General features: G+C 38.7%; 1 protein-coding gene across 1 annotated transcript in view; it reads right to left on the bottom strand.

Annotated features, from left to right (window-relative positions):
* Nucleotides 1-2195: 2195 nt before the first annotated feature.
* MRPS18A (mitochondrial ribosomal protein S18A) overlaps nt 2196-18061 on the bottom strand; it is a 34731-nt gene continuing 18865 nt past the window's right edge. Inside the window, exons 4-6 of the mRNA XM_063305159.1 lie at nt 11305-11428; nt 10451-10520; nt 2196-2574 (exon numbers count right to left, since the gene is read on the bottom strand). Of these exons, the coding sequence (XP_063161229.1) occupies nt 2430-2574; nt 10451-10520; nt 11305-11428 (339 nt within the window). The 3' untranslated portion in view covers nt 2196-2429. The remainder of the gene's footprint in view (nt 2575-10450; nt 10521-11304; nt 11429-18061) is intronic.

The following is an 18061-nucleotide window of genomic DNA, read 5'->3' as shown; positions in this document are numbered from 1 at the left end:
CCATATTTTAAAAACATGTTCAGTGTAAGTTGTCTCTTGATTGTTGATTGCCCATTGAGTGATGGAGTGACTGCTGAATAAGCATAGTCTGTAGGAGGAATACAAGACAGTTTCCAGTGAGTGAGAAAATAGTGCTCATTGTTGGCTCATGTTAACTTATGGCCAAAAAGGACAATTGGATTCTTTTCACATGTATTGCTGTCAAGCCACATCTCTCCCATCTATATTTGTACCTGCCATTTCCCCACCTAGATGCTGAACTATGTTTCTCCCTGTTAATCCCATCCCATCATATTCATTTCAGCCCATTGCTCAAGCCTGTATAATCTTTTTGAGTGTTCTTTCTCCCTAGAGTTTTAGTCACCTCCTGCCTCAGGTTCGCGTCATCAGCAAACTTCATAAGCATCTCTTCAACTCACTCAATGAAGTCATTGATAAAAATGTTGACCAGCACAGGGTCCATTCTACTCTGCCCTGGTGGAAGACCATGTAGAACAGAGTCCCTTTTGGGAGATGGGCAGTGATAAATTTGACTGATAAATAAATAAATAATAAATAAATTGTGTCTAGTTCTGGGCACTACAGTTCAATGGGATATAAAGATGATGGACTGGAAAATCAAGCACTGTGAGGAATAGCTAAAGGATCTGCGTATCCTTAACTTACGGAAAAGAAAACTGAGGGGAGCTATGATAGCAGTCTTCAAATATCTGAAAGTCTGCTAAACATGGGCTGGACACATGACAAGGGTATAGCAAGAACAGTACTTGGCTACAATACAATCAATGGCTGAATAATATCAATTAGACTTTGTGGGCAATCCTTTAATATGTCTATTATGCAAGTTTACACTTCAACCACTAATGCAGAGGAAGATGATGAGTTTTATGATCAAGTTTAGTCTGAAATTGACAACATGCAAGCAAGTTGTGCTATTTGCATGGGGATGGAATTCAAAAGCTGGAAATAGTAAGGAGAAAAAGTTGGATTGTATGGCCTGGGAAATGGAGATGAAGCAGGAGAACAACTTATCAGTTTTTGCCAATCATTTCTTCATTGCTAACACAGTCTTCAAATAACCAAATGATACATGGACATTTCCAGATGGAGTACACAGATATCAAATTGATCATACTGATACAAGGAGGTGAAAGGCTCAGTTACAATAGTAAATTGTTGGCCAAGAGGCTGACTTAAATCAGAAGGCTACAGGAATTGATGAAATATCTGTGGAAATATGGCAAGCAACAGAAGAATCATCATTACAGATTCTAACCAAACTATGCCAACAAATTAAGAGAATGACACATTGGTCAATAGATTGGAAGAGGTCAGTCTACATATAAATAATAAAGAAAAGAGACTTAGCAGTGTGTAAACTATGGTACAATATTAATTTCACATGCTAGCTTGGGTTCATGCAATGTGGATTAGAGCCCTACACGGAAAGGAGATGCCAGATCTTGGTGGTTTTAGAAAAGACACGAGACATTATTGCTAATGCATGCTGGATAATTTAGAAAGCCAAAGAATAACAGAAGTCAGTATGTGCTTCATTGATTATAGAAAGGCCTTCAATTGTGTTGATCATGTTAAGCTATGGAATGTCCTTAGGAAAATAGGAATCCCCAAAGGTCTCATTGTCCATATCCAAAACCTATATACAGGATAGGAAGCTACAGTCTGGATGGAATATGGTGAAACCGGTCAGCAAAGGAGTGAGAAAATATACTCTCTCCACATGTATTCAATTTATATGCTGAATATAGATTGAAGGAAACTGGATTAGAAGATGAGTGTGGTTTTAAAATCGGAGGAAGAAACTTCAATAACTTGTGCTAGGCTGATGCTACTCTGATAGCTGAAAATACAAATGATTTGCATGCTTCAGTAATGAAAGTCAAGGAGCAGTGGAAAAAATGGGACTAATATTAAATATAATGAAGACCAAACTAATGACAACAGGTACAGCAACTAGCCTTAGAACTATAACAAGCATATTGAACTAGTAGATAGCTTCTGTACAGGGATGCTGTAATAGGGGATTCTTGCACTGGGCAGAGGTCTGGGCTACATGATTTTCAAGATCCCTTCCAAACCTTACATTATATGAGTCTATTCTTCAGCAATTAGCTTAGGTTGGGTGCAAAATGTATAGGCTATTGAAATAACTGAAAAGAGCACATGACACAAAATTAATCTCAAGAGTTTAATTGGAATATACACAAAAATGAGATACACCTCCATAGAAGTGACGGTTGTTAAACTAGCCTTCCCAGGCTCCAGCAAAACAACAACAACATCAACTATTTTTTTTTTCCAGACTGTGCAGGGCATCTAAATACTCGCAATAGCGAACAAGAGTTTCTGATGCAAACAGGGTTCTCTGAATGGTAGTCATCTACTGTTGACTCAAGCTGTACTCTCCTTCAGTGGTTAAAACGAAGGGCCTTTGATCCATAATTAATATTATCTTTAAGAATTGGATGTGATACAGGCATGGGAACTTTGCACCATTTTCTCCCCTTATTGTAAATGGGTTTCATAGACCTGCTAGAGTATCGGGTATTGTACCTGTGAAGAGAAGCAGAAAACCAGCAATCACAAAACATGTTTGAGATGCAACAGGTAGTCGCAAACAGCATCCACACTTTATTTTTATTAGCACAGAAGTGACAACTAGGGCACTGTGTGCCTCAGTGCAACGATCTAAGCACCTTACTTGATGGTGGGCTGTACCTCTTCAATGACAATAGCAGGAGTAATTAATTAAAATGCACTTGCCCAGTGTTGCTTTAGATTTGTAAGGGTCAGGCAAGGAATAAGAAACTCTGTTCCCTTTTTAATTTCTTATTAGGTGTTGTTCTGAAATTCAGTCAATGGCCATTCATTCTTTCCAACATTTCATTATTTTAAAACAAAAAACAAAACTAGGCACGTACTTAGTCCTTCAGCAAAGTCCAATTCTGACTGGCTACATCTGGGTATCAGGTTATTCCAATACACTGGCCAACTTCAAATTTATCCTATTTCAACTTTTTAAAATAATACCAAGTTATCTGGTAAATCTGTGCTGTATTAATAAGACAGGAACAAGGCAGCTATACTAAGTTGAGAAGGATTTGAATTGCCAAAGGAATTAATGTCTATTTTGTTAAAAAACTAGGTTAAGTTTTCTTTATACAGAGGAATAAGGAATTGGCAGGACCATTCATTTTCACACATTCCAATAAGAAACTGTAGTGAAGTTCTTTTTAAAAATTATGTTATTGTTTGTAATATATAGAAAGAAAAAAGGAAAATTGAAACATAATAGAAACTAACTAAATGAGGAAAAGGAAAAAAAAAGGAATGAGTTAAGCTGCTTGTTAAATGGGTTTCAAATACATATTTCCTATGAGAACACCAAACACAGACTAAGGAGCTACGGTAAGTGGACTGGTTATCTCCACTAGCTTTTGATGGCAAGATTAACCAGAAATATGTCAATTTAGATTCATCCCAGCATTTTGCTCCCAAGCAATTGCTTTTTTTCCTGCAGTTTAACAAAACTATCTTGATAAATGCAACCGTGCAAACAAGGGAGTGATCAGTAAGATTGCATGTATAACTCCCTGGTGAGCAATAATATGGAAATATGATCCTGGTGTTCTCTTTTCATTCCTGTGGTTTGGTCACTCCTTGTTCCACTGTGTGAAAACTGAAATGTTAAGTGCTTTGGATAGGGCTGTGTATAACTGATTTGCCTCTTTGCCCATGTTGAGTGTGTAAAGTGGTAATAAAATCTCAGTAGCCTCAAGCAGTTTTGAACATATAAAAATGTTCCCATTGCCCCAGCACTTTTCAAAATGAAGGATCCAAAGAAGCTTTTGCTCTCTGGTGCAGAAATAAAGCTGGCAATTGAATAAAGTAGTAGCTCAAATTGTAAGCACACTGCAGTTGCTAACTAAGTACATGTTTTAAAACTTACATTATCTATCTTATGCAAATTTATCTAATTCGCTGCTCTTGTCATTAGTGAACAGTCAGAAAGCGAATGATATTTTGCTAAGATATTTTGATACATAGCTTTCTGAAACATACTTTATTTTTATTGCTAATACCTGCTGTTGTAAAAATAGCCTGAATGGCAGAATCACAATCCAGAGAGAGAGTAAATTGTAGAAATGGGATCTCAGAACATACCCCTGCACTGATTGGAAGTTCTTTTTACAATGAACATAACTTCCAATATTACAGGGATTTGTCAAATTTGGTTGGCATGTTAGACTAAAACCTCCAAGACTGAGTTTTGAATCTCCATAGCCACCTTCCTTTTTGCCAGTCACATTAGGGGAAGGAAATTGTGGGGGAAGGCCTAAATCAGTTGGAAATACCAGGAAGTATCTTTAATTTATTTTAGCAAATTTATCCTAGTCCGCTGGGACAACAACTTGTCTTATTCAGAGGGACTCCAATTATTGCTATGTAATACAGTCTAACCCTGAATGTTGGGTCTTATTCTAATATCCAAAATGAGAAAACACATGGCAGGAGGATAGTTCCTAATTATCTGTTCTAAGACAGGAAAGGTTTCAAAGTTTTAATGTCTAGGTTTAGCATTGCTTGGAAATAGAACAATGAGGCAGGAGTTCTATTGATAAACCTTTTGAACATTATTAGTTCTGGTTTTGATTGAGAGCAAAAAGCAATAGGACACAGTCACAGTAGTAACTAATAGGCTCCTCTCTGGTTGCATCCATTAGCGAGGATATCTTGTGGGTATGCTCACCTGCAACTACTCTAACTCTCTGCTTCCCAGGTCAGATGAGAGGGAATGAGAGAACAGACTTCCAGCATGGGCATGAAAAATGTGATGCTGCAGAATCTGGAAATCTCAACAGAGCATCATCAACAGAGCATCATACAACCCAAGGGCAACCACTAGGAGACCCAGTCTCATCTAAATTTATCAGAAACGCACAAGTGACATGTCGTATGTGAAGTATGGAACACATGCCAATTCTAGTAGGCCTTTCTAAATTGTATCCTGTGTGGATTGTAGTTACAGCTTTGTCTCTGCCTGCTTTAGTAAGATTAGAACTGAACTGCCCCCTTTCCCGCAAAACCTGATCTACTATCTTGTAGAAAGTGAGCTGAACCAAGCCTGCTTATGAAAACAGGAGAAATTTCAGAAAAGCAGGGCAGGGGTAAGCCAACCAAGTCTGGAGATAAGAACATGAAAGAACATGCTGAGATACTACCTTATGCTTAATAAAGCAAAAAGCAATAGATAAAAAGTATTAAAGCATATAAATCAAGTCCAGATCTCTTCCTTACAGTCTTATTTTTTATACCAGCTATTAATGCAGTGTTTCTCAACCTTAGCAACTTTAAGACTTCAACTCCCAGAATTCCCCAGCCAGCATTCTGGGAGTTGAAGTCCACATATCTTAAAGTTGCTAAGGTTGAGAAACACTGCATTAATGTCTTAAAAAGTTTTATGAGGAACAAGTCATTTAGTGCTCTTTAGCTTCTAATGTGATATTCAATAGCCATATTGTGGCCTTTGTAACAAAAAGAAGACATACTAAATCAACCTGTTTCATTATTTTCAGTGAAATACCCTCTACATAGACTTTCCTTACTATATTTTCATATAAGACCATGAATTTGTAATGCATGGCATCAGATTAACTTCCTATTGCAGCATATATGCACTTTACATTATTACTTTTATGATGTAATTTACCAGGTGCTAATCTTCATAAAGCCTTCATATAGCCTGTTGGATATCGGGCATCTCCCTGCTTGATCACGTCACATCCAACAGCGACTAGGTGTGTCATTAATTACAGAGAAGATGAGAGAAAGCCGGCTTCGTTGGTATGGACTTGTCCTTAGAGCAGAACCTTCCACTGTTGCCAAAATAGTTTACCATCTTAAAATCGATGGCCGGCGGCCACGTGGGTGACCAAAACAGAGATGGCAAGACACCATCAATACGGACATGCAAATTGAGGGTCTGCACCCTGAGGATACCGACAATCAGGCAAAGTGGCATTTCAGGATCTGAAAAGCAGACCCCGTGATAGCGGGAAAATGCTAGGAAGAAGAATCGTCATATAGCCTAGATATAATTTTGCTGAAGCTTTGGGAAACAGATGTTGGGAGATGAAGATATGACATATAATATAATCTAAAAATTATACAACTGGGATGACAACAGATGATGTTCTTAAATTACTTTTAAAGAACTTTTAGAGTAGTGCAATGATGGCACAGTAAAACTGCTGCTGCTTAAATGGGAGCACTGGGCAAAGAGAGAGGTGGCTGGAAAGAGGAGAGGAAGGGAAATTCAGAACTCAAGATGAAGGCTGGGCTGCTCTGATGCACAACGCTTTCCCCTTTGTATGTCCTATAATGTCCATCTGTAGCCCAGGGTTTTCTTGGACTGGATTAGGCTTTGAATGAGCTATTTATACTGTGATTTGATGAAGAGTGGTATAGAAATCTTTTACATCAGGGGCTGCAACTCACAATCTTCCAAGGGGTTGCAGGAGGTCATCTGGTGATATGGTGTTTTCTTTTGGTGGAGGGAAGACTTAATAAAAATGGGAGCAGGAAGCCCTTGGGAGGTGAACCAGTCTCATTCCCACCCTGAACTTATTTTTTGGGCTGTTTTTCCATGATTTTTTTGTGGGGCACTAAGGATTATAACAGATTTACCTACTATTCCCATTCCCATACAGGTAGTCCTCATTTAACATCCACTCGTTCAGCAACTGTTCAAAGTTATGACGGTGCTGAAAGAGGGGTACTTACGACAGGTCCGGTCGTTGTAGTTGTGGCGGTTGCAGCAGCCTCGCGGTCACGTGATTGCAACTTGGGCTCTTGGCAACTGGCTCACAATTATGACGTCGCAGCATCCTGCGGTCACGTGATTGCCATTTGCGACCTTCACTGCTGGCTTCCAACAAGCAAAGTCAATGGTGAAGCCATCAGGAGGTCACAAATGGCAATCACATGACCATGGGACTACACAACATGTGGGATTTGCCTAACAATGGCAACTGGGATTGCTGGAACTGATGTTGTAAGGGAGTGCAGTCACATGACATTGTGCCTTACAACTGCGTCATTTAGTGATGGAGTTCCCGGTCACAATTACCATTGGTAAGCAAGGACTACCTATATTTAATTCCTCCAAACTCTGGAAAGCAGCCCCCAATTGCCCCCTCATGGCAATTTCACGCCCTTGGATGAGAAGTGTTGTATTTAATCTTTTCTAAAAAAATACTCCCCCCCCCCCAAAAAAAACCCAGAAAAAATTATAAAAAACAGGGAAGTCCATGCCTCTGAAATAGGGCCAATCTGCTGTCAAACTTCAGTGGTGTGATCTCAGGATTCTGGGTCAAGGGGCATTGAGAGAAGGTTTCATGCAGTCATCATCTCATCTGCTACCACAGGAGAGAGCCAGAACTCTACACCTTCATCAAGTCAGGGCACCGAGCCAAGATATCTCAAAGGGTTACTTGTCTCTTTGCTTATGGGAATAACAAGAAGAATGTCTAGGGGAAATGAGCACAGAGAGTGGCCTTCAGGTTAAAGCAAAGATTTAATTATTACACGTAAAGCAAAATTTCCCATGAAGTCACGCACTCTGTATGCTTGACCTGTCCTTCAATTCGGGGAAAGTTTCAGAACAAAATTCTTGTTTTCATCCTATTCAGGGGAGGGCAACATTCAACACTCCGAAGGCTTGTGGTAAGAGAAAATAGCCAGTTTGGTACTAGGTTTTGTGTTCAGCTATTACTGGGGAGAACTGGATTAACATCTTTACTTGGCCATGAGGCTGACTGGGTCACCCTGTCTAGTCGCCAGCTCTGAGCATAACCTTCCTACATGGGGGAAGGGCCTTTTCCAGCGATCTTGTAGGAAAGCTGGCAAATCAAAATTAGTAGTAACAGTAATAACATGTATAACACAGAGTGGTGGAAACATTTTCTCAATTCTGGTATTTTTTGAGGTAGAACTGCAATCTATTTTCACAAAGGTTGTATTAATCATACTCTGTAGTATTTTTAGATCACTATTTCCTGCAACTGTTACCAGTATTTCAGTTTAGCAATGCACTTCTCACTTAAAAAAGAAGAAATGAAAGAAGAAATATATACTGGGAATAATTTATTCCTTGTTCAGAATATGGTTCCTACACTTCTGGAAGTTAATGTAAAATGCATCTTGCCATAATTTTTAAATTAGAGGCCATGAAATGTCAACCTTCTGGTTCACAGTATAACACTTGTATGATTTGTTTTCACCATATCAAGAACCTAGCACCTTCTCTCCCTCCAATTGCAGGTGATATTGTGCATGTGAGAGCAGAGAGCACAGATACAGATACTTAAACAAAATCACAGCAAAGTTGGAAACAAATTTTCAAACATGGCTCCTGTGCCTTAAAGACCATTGCTTCTTTTGAGGCTGCTCTGAATATAGGATGTGGCAGTTTGGGCAGTGCGTTATAACTGTGGAAAGAAATGTTTAAAAAGCTTCTTCTTCTCTGCATTACTGGCTGTTCCAGAAATCAACGTGGGAGGCACAGGTGGGGGTAGGCACATAGCCAGAATCCTCAACCTTGTTGTCCTGGTTGAAACATGGCAAGTGTCCAAAAATGCAGCATTTCCTCTCTGCAGCCAACAGAGACAAAATCCCAATGAGCTGGAGAAGCATTCCTAAAAACGCCTCACCAAGGACAACTCTGCCCTACTAGTTCCTACTTAACTGTTCCGAAGCCTTTGCATTTCATTAATGCTCTGTCACTTTCAAATACAATTCCTTGTTCTAGTCTGTCCCTGCTACCAAATTTATTCCAGCCTGGCACTCTTTTCCATTCTTTCCCACCCTCCAGGTCTGCCAGTTCTAGACAGGGAAAGCAAAGGAAAGATAGACATAAGAGCTACCAAAATTAAATCCCTCTTTAGGAACTATACAACAGTTTGTTAAAGTTGCTAGGCTTAAACTCAATTCCTATTCCATGGGGAAAGGGATGGAATTCATCATTGCTGCCTTCATCTCGTAGGCTGATTTCAGAGCAGTGGAGTCCTGCTAGAGTTAATAAATCATGTGAAAGTCCAAAAAAGATTTGATAAAAGCAATACTATGGAGTAGTAGGCATCCTCTTTTTTTACTTTTCAAACATCAGTCTACACCTGTGTTTCCCAACCTCAGCAACTTTAAGATGTGTGGACTTCAACTCCCAGAGTTCCCCAGTCAGCATCTGGCTGGGAATTCTGGGAGTTGAAGTCCACACATCTTAAAGTTGTTGAGAAACACTGGTCTATACATATATCAATATGAATCTACACACATAAAACATGTTCTTAAAAATACAGTATATCCCTGTAAAAACCTAAGAACCTAAATTCTTTAATTCCAGGAGAAAAACCTAACAGAAGCATTTCTAAAATTTGCAGAGAACACAATCTTCAGAAAAAGTGACTGAGCTATGACCACATCTCTGGAAATGGACAAAGATGCAACCTTGGAGCTCCTGCTTTCCCAAACAACAGTGACTGTGGCATTTGGTAACCCCACGGCTTGCTAATATGGACTTCATAAAGTGCTTTGACATCTCCAGGAAAACAAAAATCAAGGTAATAAACAAAGGATTAGCTCCTCTTAACAGATAGCAAAGCAAAAAAGGCAAAAGGAGGTTTAAATTCCCCCATTTAGGAACTGGGTGAAAAATCAGGATGGAGAGGAGAGGGAAGACTGGAAGAAAGAAAGGGCAAACTTTAGGTGAACTACAAAGTGTAGGCAAAGAAAAAAACAAAACAAAACAAAACAAAACAAAAGAACAGGCATTAAAAGGAGGGGGAGAGAGAGAATGAGCACCTCCTCCTCGTTCATTCTGCCACCCACTGATACTAACAAGCTAGCCTATCTATTTTGTGGCTTACATCAGTGTTTGCCAATTGCCAAATAATTAAAAATTGATAACAGGAAAATTAAAGGAGGGGGGAATGGAGAGAATGGAAGCATGAAGACTGAAAAAGAGCCAGATGGTTTGTCTGAAATACGGTTCACATGAAACAAATGAAAAATTAAGATGCCTATTTTTTTACTGTATCTTTGTCCAGATATCTTCTCTACTTTTTAGATAACCGATTTCTCTGTTCCAATTATTCTCAATTATTTAGACATGTGCCAATCTCACTCTTTCTTAGTTTAGGAAAACTAGCAGGATCTGAGTGTTCATTACAGTATACGTAGGAAAATTATCAACTAAGAGGTAATTAGGTGAGATGAGTGAACTCTGATATCCATAACTTAGAGACACTTCTACTCCAGGTTGAGGGATGTTATATTCAACAAACTGGATCGTGGATATATCTGTTGTCTTCAGTCCACCCATTTTACTTCTAAGAATTTTTTTCCCACACTTAGTAGTCAAAGGGCAACTGACCTGTTGAGGATTTGCTTAGGTTTGGGAACAAAACCTTCAGGAAGTTTAGGTTTATGATCTGGCAACAAACCTAAAAATGGGGGTAGAGAAGGGGGAGAGAGAGAAAGGAAGAAAATTAGACAATTTCCTAAATATGCATCCAATTCTAGTATAAGTACATAACTTGGGTTCTGAACTCAGAATACAGTTAGCCATTCATCTCCAATAAATGGAAATCTTGTATCTTGTATATTTTCAAAGCACAAAAATCAACTGCAAATGTTTTTTATTTAAAGTGTCTAAAATCATATGGGTAAGTTAGCAAGTTGATCTCATTGTAGCAATTTGATTTTACCCAGAATCTTGCTATACATGCAATAATCCATCAGATTTCTAGCCTCCATTTATTACCAAATCGTTGTTGGCTTTTAGTCCCTCACCTTAGGGCCATACTCCAATATAGTAACTTTCTGTCTCCTCCTTATAACTTGCACAATGGAGTAAGACGAAATAGCATCAGAGAAGGGACTCCTCTGCCTCAATTTGCTTTGTAACACCAGAGCATTAACAGGATCTCTTGCATAGAGTCTATACCATTAAGCCATTTGTTGATGTATTTTGCTATGGATTGTTAAATGCATCATATAGCACAACGACTGCAAAGATCTATTCTCGAAGTTTAACCCTAAACTGTAGAATTGATGCTCTGCTGTAGGGATGCTTGCAAGCTGAAGAAGCAGTGAAAGCAGGACAAGTAAATACCATTGAGAATGACATTTTAGAGCAACTGAGACTTGGTTATTTTTGCAGCTGGCTATTATCCAAGAAAACCGCACAAAAGAGAAACAAGGTAGCTCCCAACCAGAAGTAGTTACCTGCTCGGTGAGCCATTTGCACACACACTGCAATCTTTTTGTGCTCTTCCACACAAAGGCCTGTGATCCTACGGGGTATCATCCCTCCTTTAGAGTTTATGAATTGACTTAGCAGTAAGACATCCTGAGGAAGTAAAAGGAACAAACTCAGTGTCAGAAGTACCAGTATCAGTTAAGCTGGCAGGTGATGGGGATGCAAAAGCTTCTGAAAAGCATTATGAAACTAGCCATTTGAATGTTTTTACATAAACCATTTGTGCATCACTACCAGGTATTTTGCTGTATCCCCTATGCTAAAATTATTCCCTTACAGTGCTTAGAAATGCAAAGGTGACACATGAAGCCATGAACAGTCAAAAGTGCGAGGTTTTTGCTATGAGCAAGATCTTCAGTTTTCACAGTATTATTTCTGTATTAGTGTGAGACTTCTTATAGAAAAGGAATTAAAATATAAACTGAACTTGAGGATGTTCTAATTTTCTAGATACCTTAATTTATTTCCTCACTAGTAAAAATATGATTTTACTCAGGGTTTTTCTTCAAACAGACAAGAAATGTAGCACGGCAACCTATCTTGGAGTGCATTCCAGAACATTCAACTAATCCTCAGGCAATGATTATCAGGCAAAGCAAGCCACAAGAAGCATTTCTAGATGTTCTTGGGTGAAAGTATAACTAGAATATTTAGGTAACTAAATTCCTGTTAAAAAGTTATACTGAACTAAGACAAAACAACAAGGAATGGAGAAATTTAAAACTAAAGTAAAACACATTGGCATAGCAGCATGAAAACTATGTTCCATGAGACCTTTCCACACTGTGTATAAGAAATACAAAAACCGAACATGGCAGATACATGTTTGGAAATGCATCTATTACACAGGCTTATTGGTCAGATTACTGAGTTTGGAGTCAAAGCAGCCTGAAGAATTAGCAATTATGTAAGCTATTCACAAGACAAATTAATGTACTCAGCTGAAGTAAGGCTGAGCAATGTTAGATCCTGAGCAATGTAAAAGCTCCTTTTTATGCCTCAGATAAATTAATATTTGAAATTCCAGAATTATAGTACACATTTTTCATGCTTTATTTTTCATTGTATTAGTTGGCATTGTGTATCTCAGTTAGTTCTATCTATTATGTTTATAAAATGATCAGCAAGCAGCTATTCCTTTTTTTCCTACTGTGTTGTAGATCACCTGTTATACAAAACCTATGAAATGAACTGACAGAATACTGTGCAAAAGTGATAGTGCATGCTGAGCAATATACAGTATATTTAGTATACAAAGATCTAAAATCTTATATTTTTTGTTCAACCCACATAACTTAATTACATTTCAGTAAACTTTTTATTTAAGAACTGATTTCATCCAAATTAAAAGTTATTTGGATGAAATCAGTTCTTAAATAAAGTTTATTGAAATGTAGTAATGAAAGGGAGATTCTGCTTCTGCATCTGTACAATTTTATGTCAGGTTCTTATCAAGAAGTCCTGCACTGTCTCAAAATCTTATCAAATATGCACAATCCAGAGTTGCCCAATTAATGCTTATTGTATTTGCATTCCACTCTTCAATGATTCCCAGCATCTTTTATGACTTAAAAACTGTAATAAAATCAAAACAATAAAACGATCTGCAAATTAAAAATCAGTGACTTGGAGGTCTGGAAAAATATAAGGTTTTTTTTAGGGCCAACGAAGTAGCAAATCAAATTTGGTGCTGGCTGAATCTCCTTACGGATATTGTTCCAAAGTAGAAGCACCATCACTGAAAAATGCCAGTTTTTGGTCAGCATTTGATTCCCCTCTGAAAACAGTAGCACCTGGAGAATAATTTTCAAGGTGGATTTGAAGTACATTCATAAGGAAGAAAATGGTCCTTAACTTATTTTAGTTCTAAGCCAGTTAAGATTTTAAAAATTAAAATTATTAGTTTGAATTACTTAAACTGGACCATGAGCCGGTGCAGCATATAATTATTTATTCCATTATGTTTATAAAGTATGATCTCTCTGTAATACACTGTATGTGGATAAAATCTCAAATCCAACAGTAGATGTGAATCCAAAGATTAGATATGCAACAGAAATCTGAATTCTATTTCCTCATTTAGTATAACTGGTTGTGCATCATTCATGTCACCATTAAAAAGCTAGTATCTCATTATCAGGTTTTTTATTAGTATTTATCTCATTTATACCCCACCTTTTACTCAGAGGGCACTCTTACCAGCATGGAAATGCTTACAATCTCTTACAGTTTTTGGTGCAGTGAAGAAGAAGAGGAAGCAGAGAGACCAAGAGCAAGTAAGAGATGTGAAAACAGAGTCTGGAGCTGGCAAAGATGGGAATCCTATGGTGTACAGTAGTGTTGCCTCTCTGATAGGAATCTTTCCTCATTATACCTTCTGCTTTCTAAGTCTTCAGCATATAGTACCTACACGTTTCCCTTAGAAATAAAAGCCAAGAACTTTAGCAAGGCTTGATTTATATTTGGGCTTTGAGAAGGGTAGAAACACGTACTACTAGAATTTGTCCAGAAATGAGGTAAGCTTCAGCACTGATCTGCAACATAAAACCAGTACTAATTTCCTTAAGTACTATTACTAATAAAAGTTATACTACATTAAAATGATTTCTCTACTTTTTGTGCATTGTAGAATCCAGAAGAAACAGAGCCTTTAGGGAGGATCATGTCCCCAGCTGACCACTGAGCAATTTGTATAGCTTTGAGCCGGTCACTCTCTTAGCACAACCTATCCTGGAGAGTAGCTGTGGGGATACAGTTATGTGAGTCTATATAGCCATCAGAGAAAAGACAAATACATAATTAAATGTTTGATGATTCCCTATACTACCAAATCAACTAGCTTTACTCCGAACAGAGCAGGTGTACAAGCTCAGTGTTACCTTGAATCTATATATGCACATTTCAACACCAAACATATAGAACTGCCTAACATTATAGGGAATGCTTAATTTCCTAGGATTAGGAATCTATCCTAAGGGTATCCTCAATTAGTGACTCTATGATTACTAATTTGGCAAGATGATATATATTGATAATGCTAAGAATAAAATATGAAATGAAACCACATATATTCTTATTGGGCATAATTCCAGAAAATATAAATAAAAATCATGAAACACTACAAAATAGTAGTTGCTTCTTTTTGTTCTATCCTGTTTTTCTTGTCTTTTGTATTTCGTTATCTTAACAATAAAAACATTAAAAAAAATAATGCTTCTCCCTGGCTATTGGATATAACTGCACGCACCACCAGGGAAAATAAAGGAAGAATTCAACATCCAGTGCTCCAAAGACATTTGCTTCAGATGTTTTATGGAAGTTGTTGGAATGAGGCAGAAGGGGCAAATTTCAGTTTAACAAAAGCCTCAAGTCCAACAACCTAGTGTTGCTCCTCATACAGATTTCATCTATGCTACAAAGGCAGTGCAGAGGTACACAGCTGGGTTTTAGGGCAACAGAGAAACAAACAAGAACACAAAAGGGTTAAAGGAAAAGACTATTCTGGCAGAGATCAGCGCTGCCGTCATGTTCTATGAAATTAACAGTGTGTGCTAATGGGCAGCCAAGACTGAAACTACAGTTTTGCTTTAATCACTGGACAGCTCCTGGGAGAGGCTGAACCCAGATTCCCACCCCTGTAATCTGTAGGATCTGATGAAAACAACTTGGATTGAATTAATTTGGAACTCAGAAGCAAAGACTGCAGTCCCGTCTCCATTCTCCTCTGCCAAAGTGAGATGACATTTACTCATGGTCAGACTAATCATGTTCCAAGCAAGAGAAGAGGAAATAAAGTTTTGCCTTCATCTCAACAGAGTATTTGATTTCTTCTGCTAGGTAAACAAAATCCATCATGAGCAATGTATTCTCATGGAAGCAGAAATCTGGCTGGAATTGTGGGCAGGACCAATACCCAAGGCCACCTGGATGGCTGACAAGTGCTAATAATTTGACTAAATGACCTTCAGAATTTGTTTACACAACCAGCATGCTCTCATCCCATGCCATTATTTTGGGTTGCACAAGATCTGCTGCTTCTTGTATCTGTCTTCTGGCACTTTTGACCACCTCTATTTCAAATGAAACCACATTTAAGAAAATCTAAATATAATTAAGAAGCTAGGACATTATTAAATTTAAAAACTGTAATAAAAATAAAGTGCCCTTTATCTTCCAAACATACTGAGCTTCTTTTAATTTTTTCAACAACTCCATAACATTTGCAATGAATTCATGGCAGAGTCAGATTCAAACTGAAGATTTTCTAATAATCTAATGTCTCATTGTCTGCTCTTACCTGGAAAGAGGAGGATGAATTGGTAAGTCATTAATTGCAGGACCAAGCAGAGAATTATTTCACTGCCAGGGTCTGAATGGAAAAAATGGCTTAGTCTTGGTTTCAGAAGCTCTGTTTCAAGTGCCTGTGGGCAGGGTCTCACATTTCCCAAAGGGGGAAGGAGAAAGCAGCTGAAGTAGAGGCATGCTTGGAATGTGGCTGATGGTATCAGAGAGGGATTCTAGAGAAGTGGTTTTTCTTGTGCATGTGTGGACTAAATTAAGGCAGTAAATCACATGTTCCCTGTTCTTGTATTAAAGCACTTAAATGAAAATGTTCAGTGATGCAACAACTATTATAGCTCAGTCTTCTCCAAAAAGAAGAGATGTGTTCCATTAAGAAACTAACCAAAAATAGATATGGAATACTTAATTTGGGTTCAGACCTCCAGTGCTTCGTGAACTGTGCCACAGGATACTGAGGAAACTACCTGATGGTCTGGTAGAAACTGTATCTCTGAGAAATCCTGGAAAATTGGTGAAGGGCCAGAAGATTAAAAGAGAGCAAATGTTGCCCTCATCTTAAAATAGTGGGGAAAGATCCAACAAACTACAGATCAATAAGTTTGATGTCAATACCTGAGAAGCTTCTAGAGCACATAAAGAATTTATTTGTAAGGTCTTGAAAACAATATGGTCTTTACTGGAAGCCAACATGCATTTCACAAAAAAAAGTCTTGCCACAGCAATCTCATCTCATTTGTTGAGTGGGTAACTTCCTGAATATATCATGGGAATGGTGTAGATGGATATAATGTATCTTCATTTTAGCACCATTTTGGACAAAGTAGCCAACCATATTTTGACTGACAAACAAATTAATGTGTAAGCTAGATGGCATGACTATTAAGTAGATAGCTGTTCTGGCCAACTAGACTGGACATGGAAGAGGTGCAATCAAGTTCTGTTTATTGCAATTGTTAAACACAATAACTGCAATGGCTAATCAGGAATAAGCAGTTTTCCAAGTCAGCAAAGCTGCATTCGAAAACTGAATTGTCTGACACGTGGCAGAGAGGATCAGACAATTCTGAGTTCTACAACCAGGGTCTTAGACTCAACAGCAGCAAGGCAAGATGGAGCACGGCTGGACTGGAAGGTTGGGATCACACAGCAGCAGGGCAAGGCAGAGGAAGGCTGGACTAGGAGGCTGGATCGCACAGCAGCAAAGCAAGGTAGAGCAAGGCTGGACTGGAAGGCTGGGATCACCTGGCAGTGGACTCGGGCTCCAGGACAAGTGGTGCTGCTGCAGCAAGGGAGAAGGTGGAGGCAGGCAGCTTGGCTGCAAAGGAAGGCTCTGAGGCGAGCAGCGGTGTGGCAACGGGGCAGAAAGTGGAGGCAAGCAGCTTGGCGGCATCAGAATCTGGCTGGGAGGAATTGGCAGGCAAGGTAAGGAGGTCAGCTGAGGCAGTGTGGTCCGAGGGCGAGGCAGGGAGAAGAGAAGGGTTGTCTCCGACAACTTGTTCTTGTCCTGGGTGCCTTTTATTTCTTTGGATTTCCCTCCGCTTGCAGCTGGGAACCAATAATCTCTCGAGCTCTTGGGCTCGTTTTGCCGCCCTCCATTCTTGCACGCTGATTGGCTGCTGAGCCTCCTCTTCGGAGTCTCCTCCAATCAGTGGCTCCTGAGTCCCTTTGAATTTCGCGCCTTCTCCTTCCTCTGACATCGTCATCTCTGCCTCCTCTGCCTCAGAGTCGTCCTTAGCCTCCATCCTTACAATAGCTGACTGGCTCAAAAATTGTACTCAAAACTGCTCTCATAACCTGGAAAGGAGTGCTACAAGATTCAGTCTTGATACTAATTGCTAATAATCCTACATGTTCTGAAGCATTCTTTCCAAACTGAAGCTGAAGCATTTCATAGCAGCATTATCTGATCTCTCTGGGTCTTCCTCTACCCTCTTAACGAGGATAGCTGTCAGCAAAGCAAGTCACTTAAGGATGCTTCCAATCAGTTTCAGCACTATCGTTTAAGATGCTACTGCTTCTCTTTTCTTATATTATTTTTACATATCAGTAGGTGGCTAATATAACAAATAAACTAGAGTGTAGTGTTTAGACACGGGAGGTCACAGCTTTCACTAGACACCCTTGGAAAGTTACTACTCAAACTATCCAGCTTTATGTAACTGCAGCAAGAATAAGTTAAAATCACACTAGAATTACTGTACAGACTCTTAACAATGAAAGTAGGTATTTTTAAAAAAAAAACTAATAGAAAAAAAGTTAGCCAATGCTGTACATGATATTCAGATGTCTTGTTTTTATGAGAACAGCACTTAACAGCATAACTTTAAGAATAATGGTTTCCCTTAGGACAGATACTTCTAGTTTGTTTCTGTCTCACTATCTGTCAACTGCTGTGGGAGGTAAAGAATTTATCTGAAAAAA

Source organism: Candoia aspera, chromosome 1 (genome assembly GCF_035149785.1).
Source record: "Candoia aspera isolate rCanAsp1 chromosome 1, rCanAsp1.hap2, whole genome shotgun sequence".
Classification (NCBI taxonomy): domain Eukaryota; kingdom Metazoa; phylum Chordata; class Lepidosauria; order Squamata; family Boidae; genus Candoia; species Candoia aspera.
The sequence above is the reverse complement of the archived record's forward strand: the minus strand, read 5'-3'. Positions and strand labels throughout refer to the sequence as shown.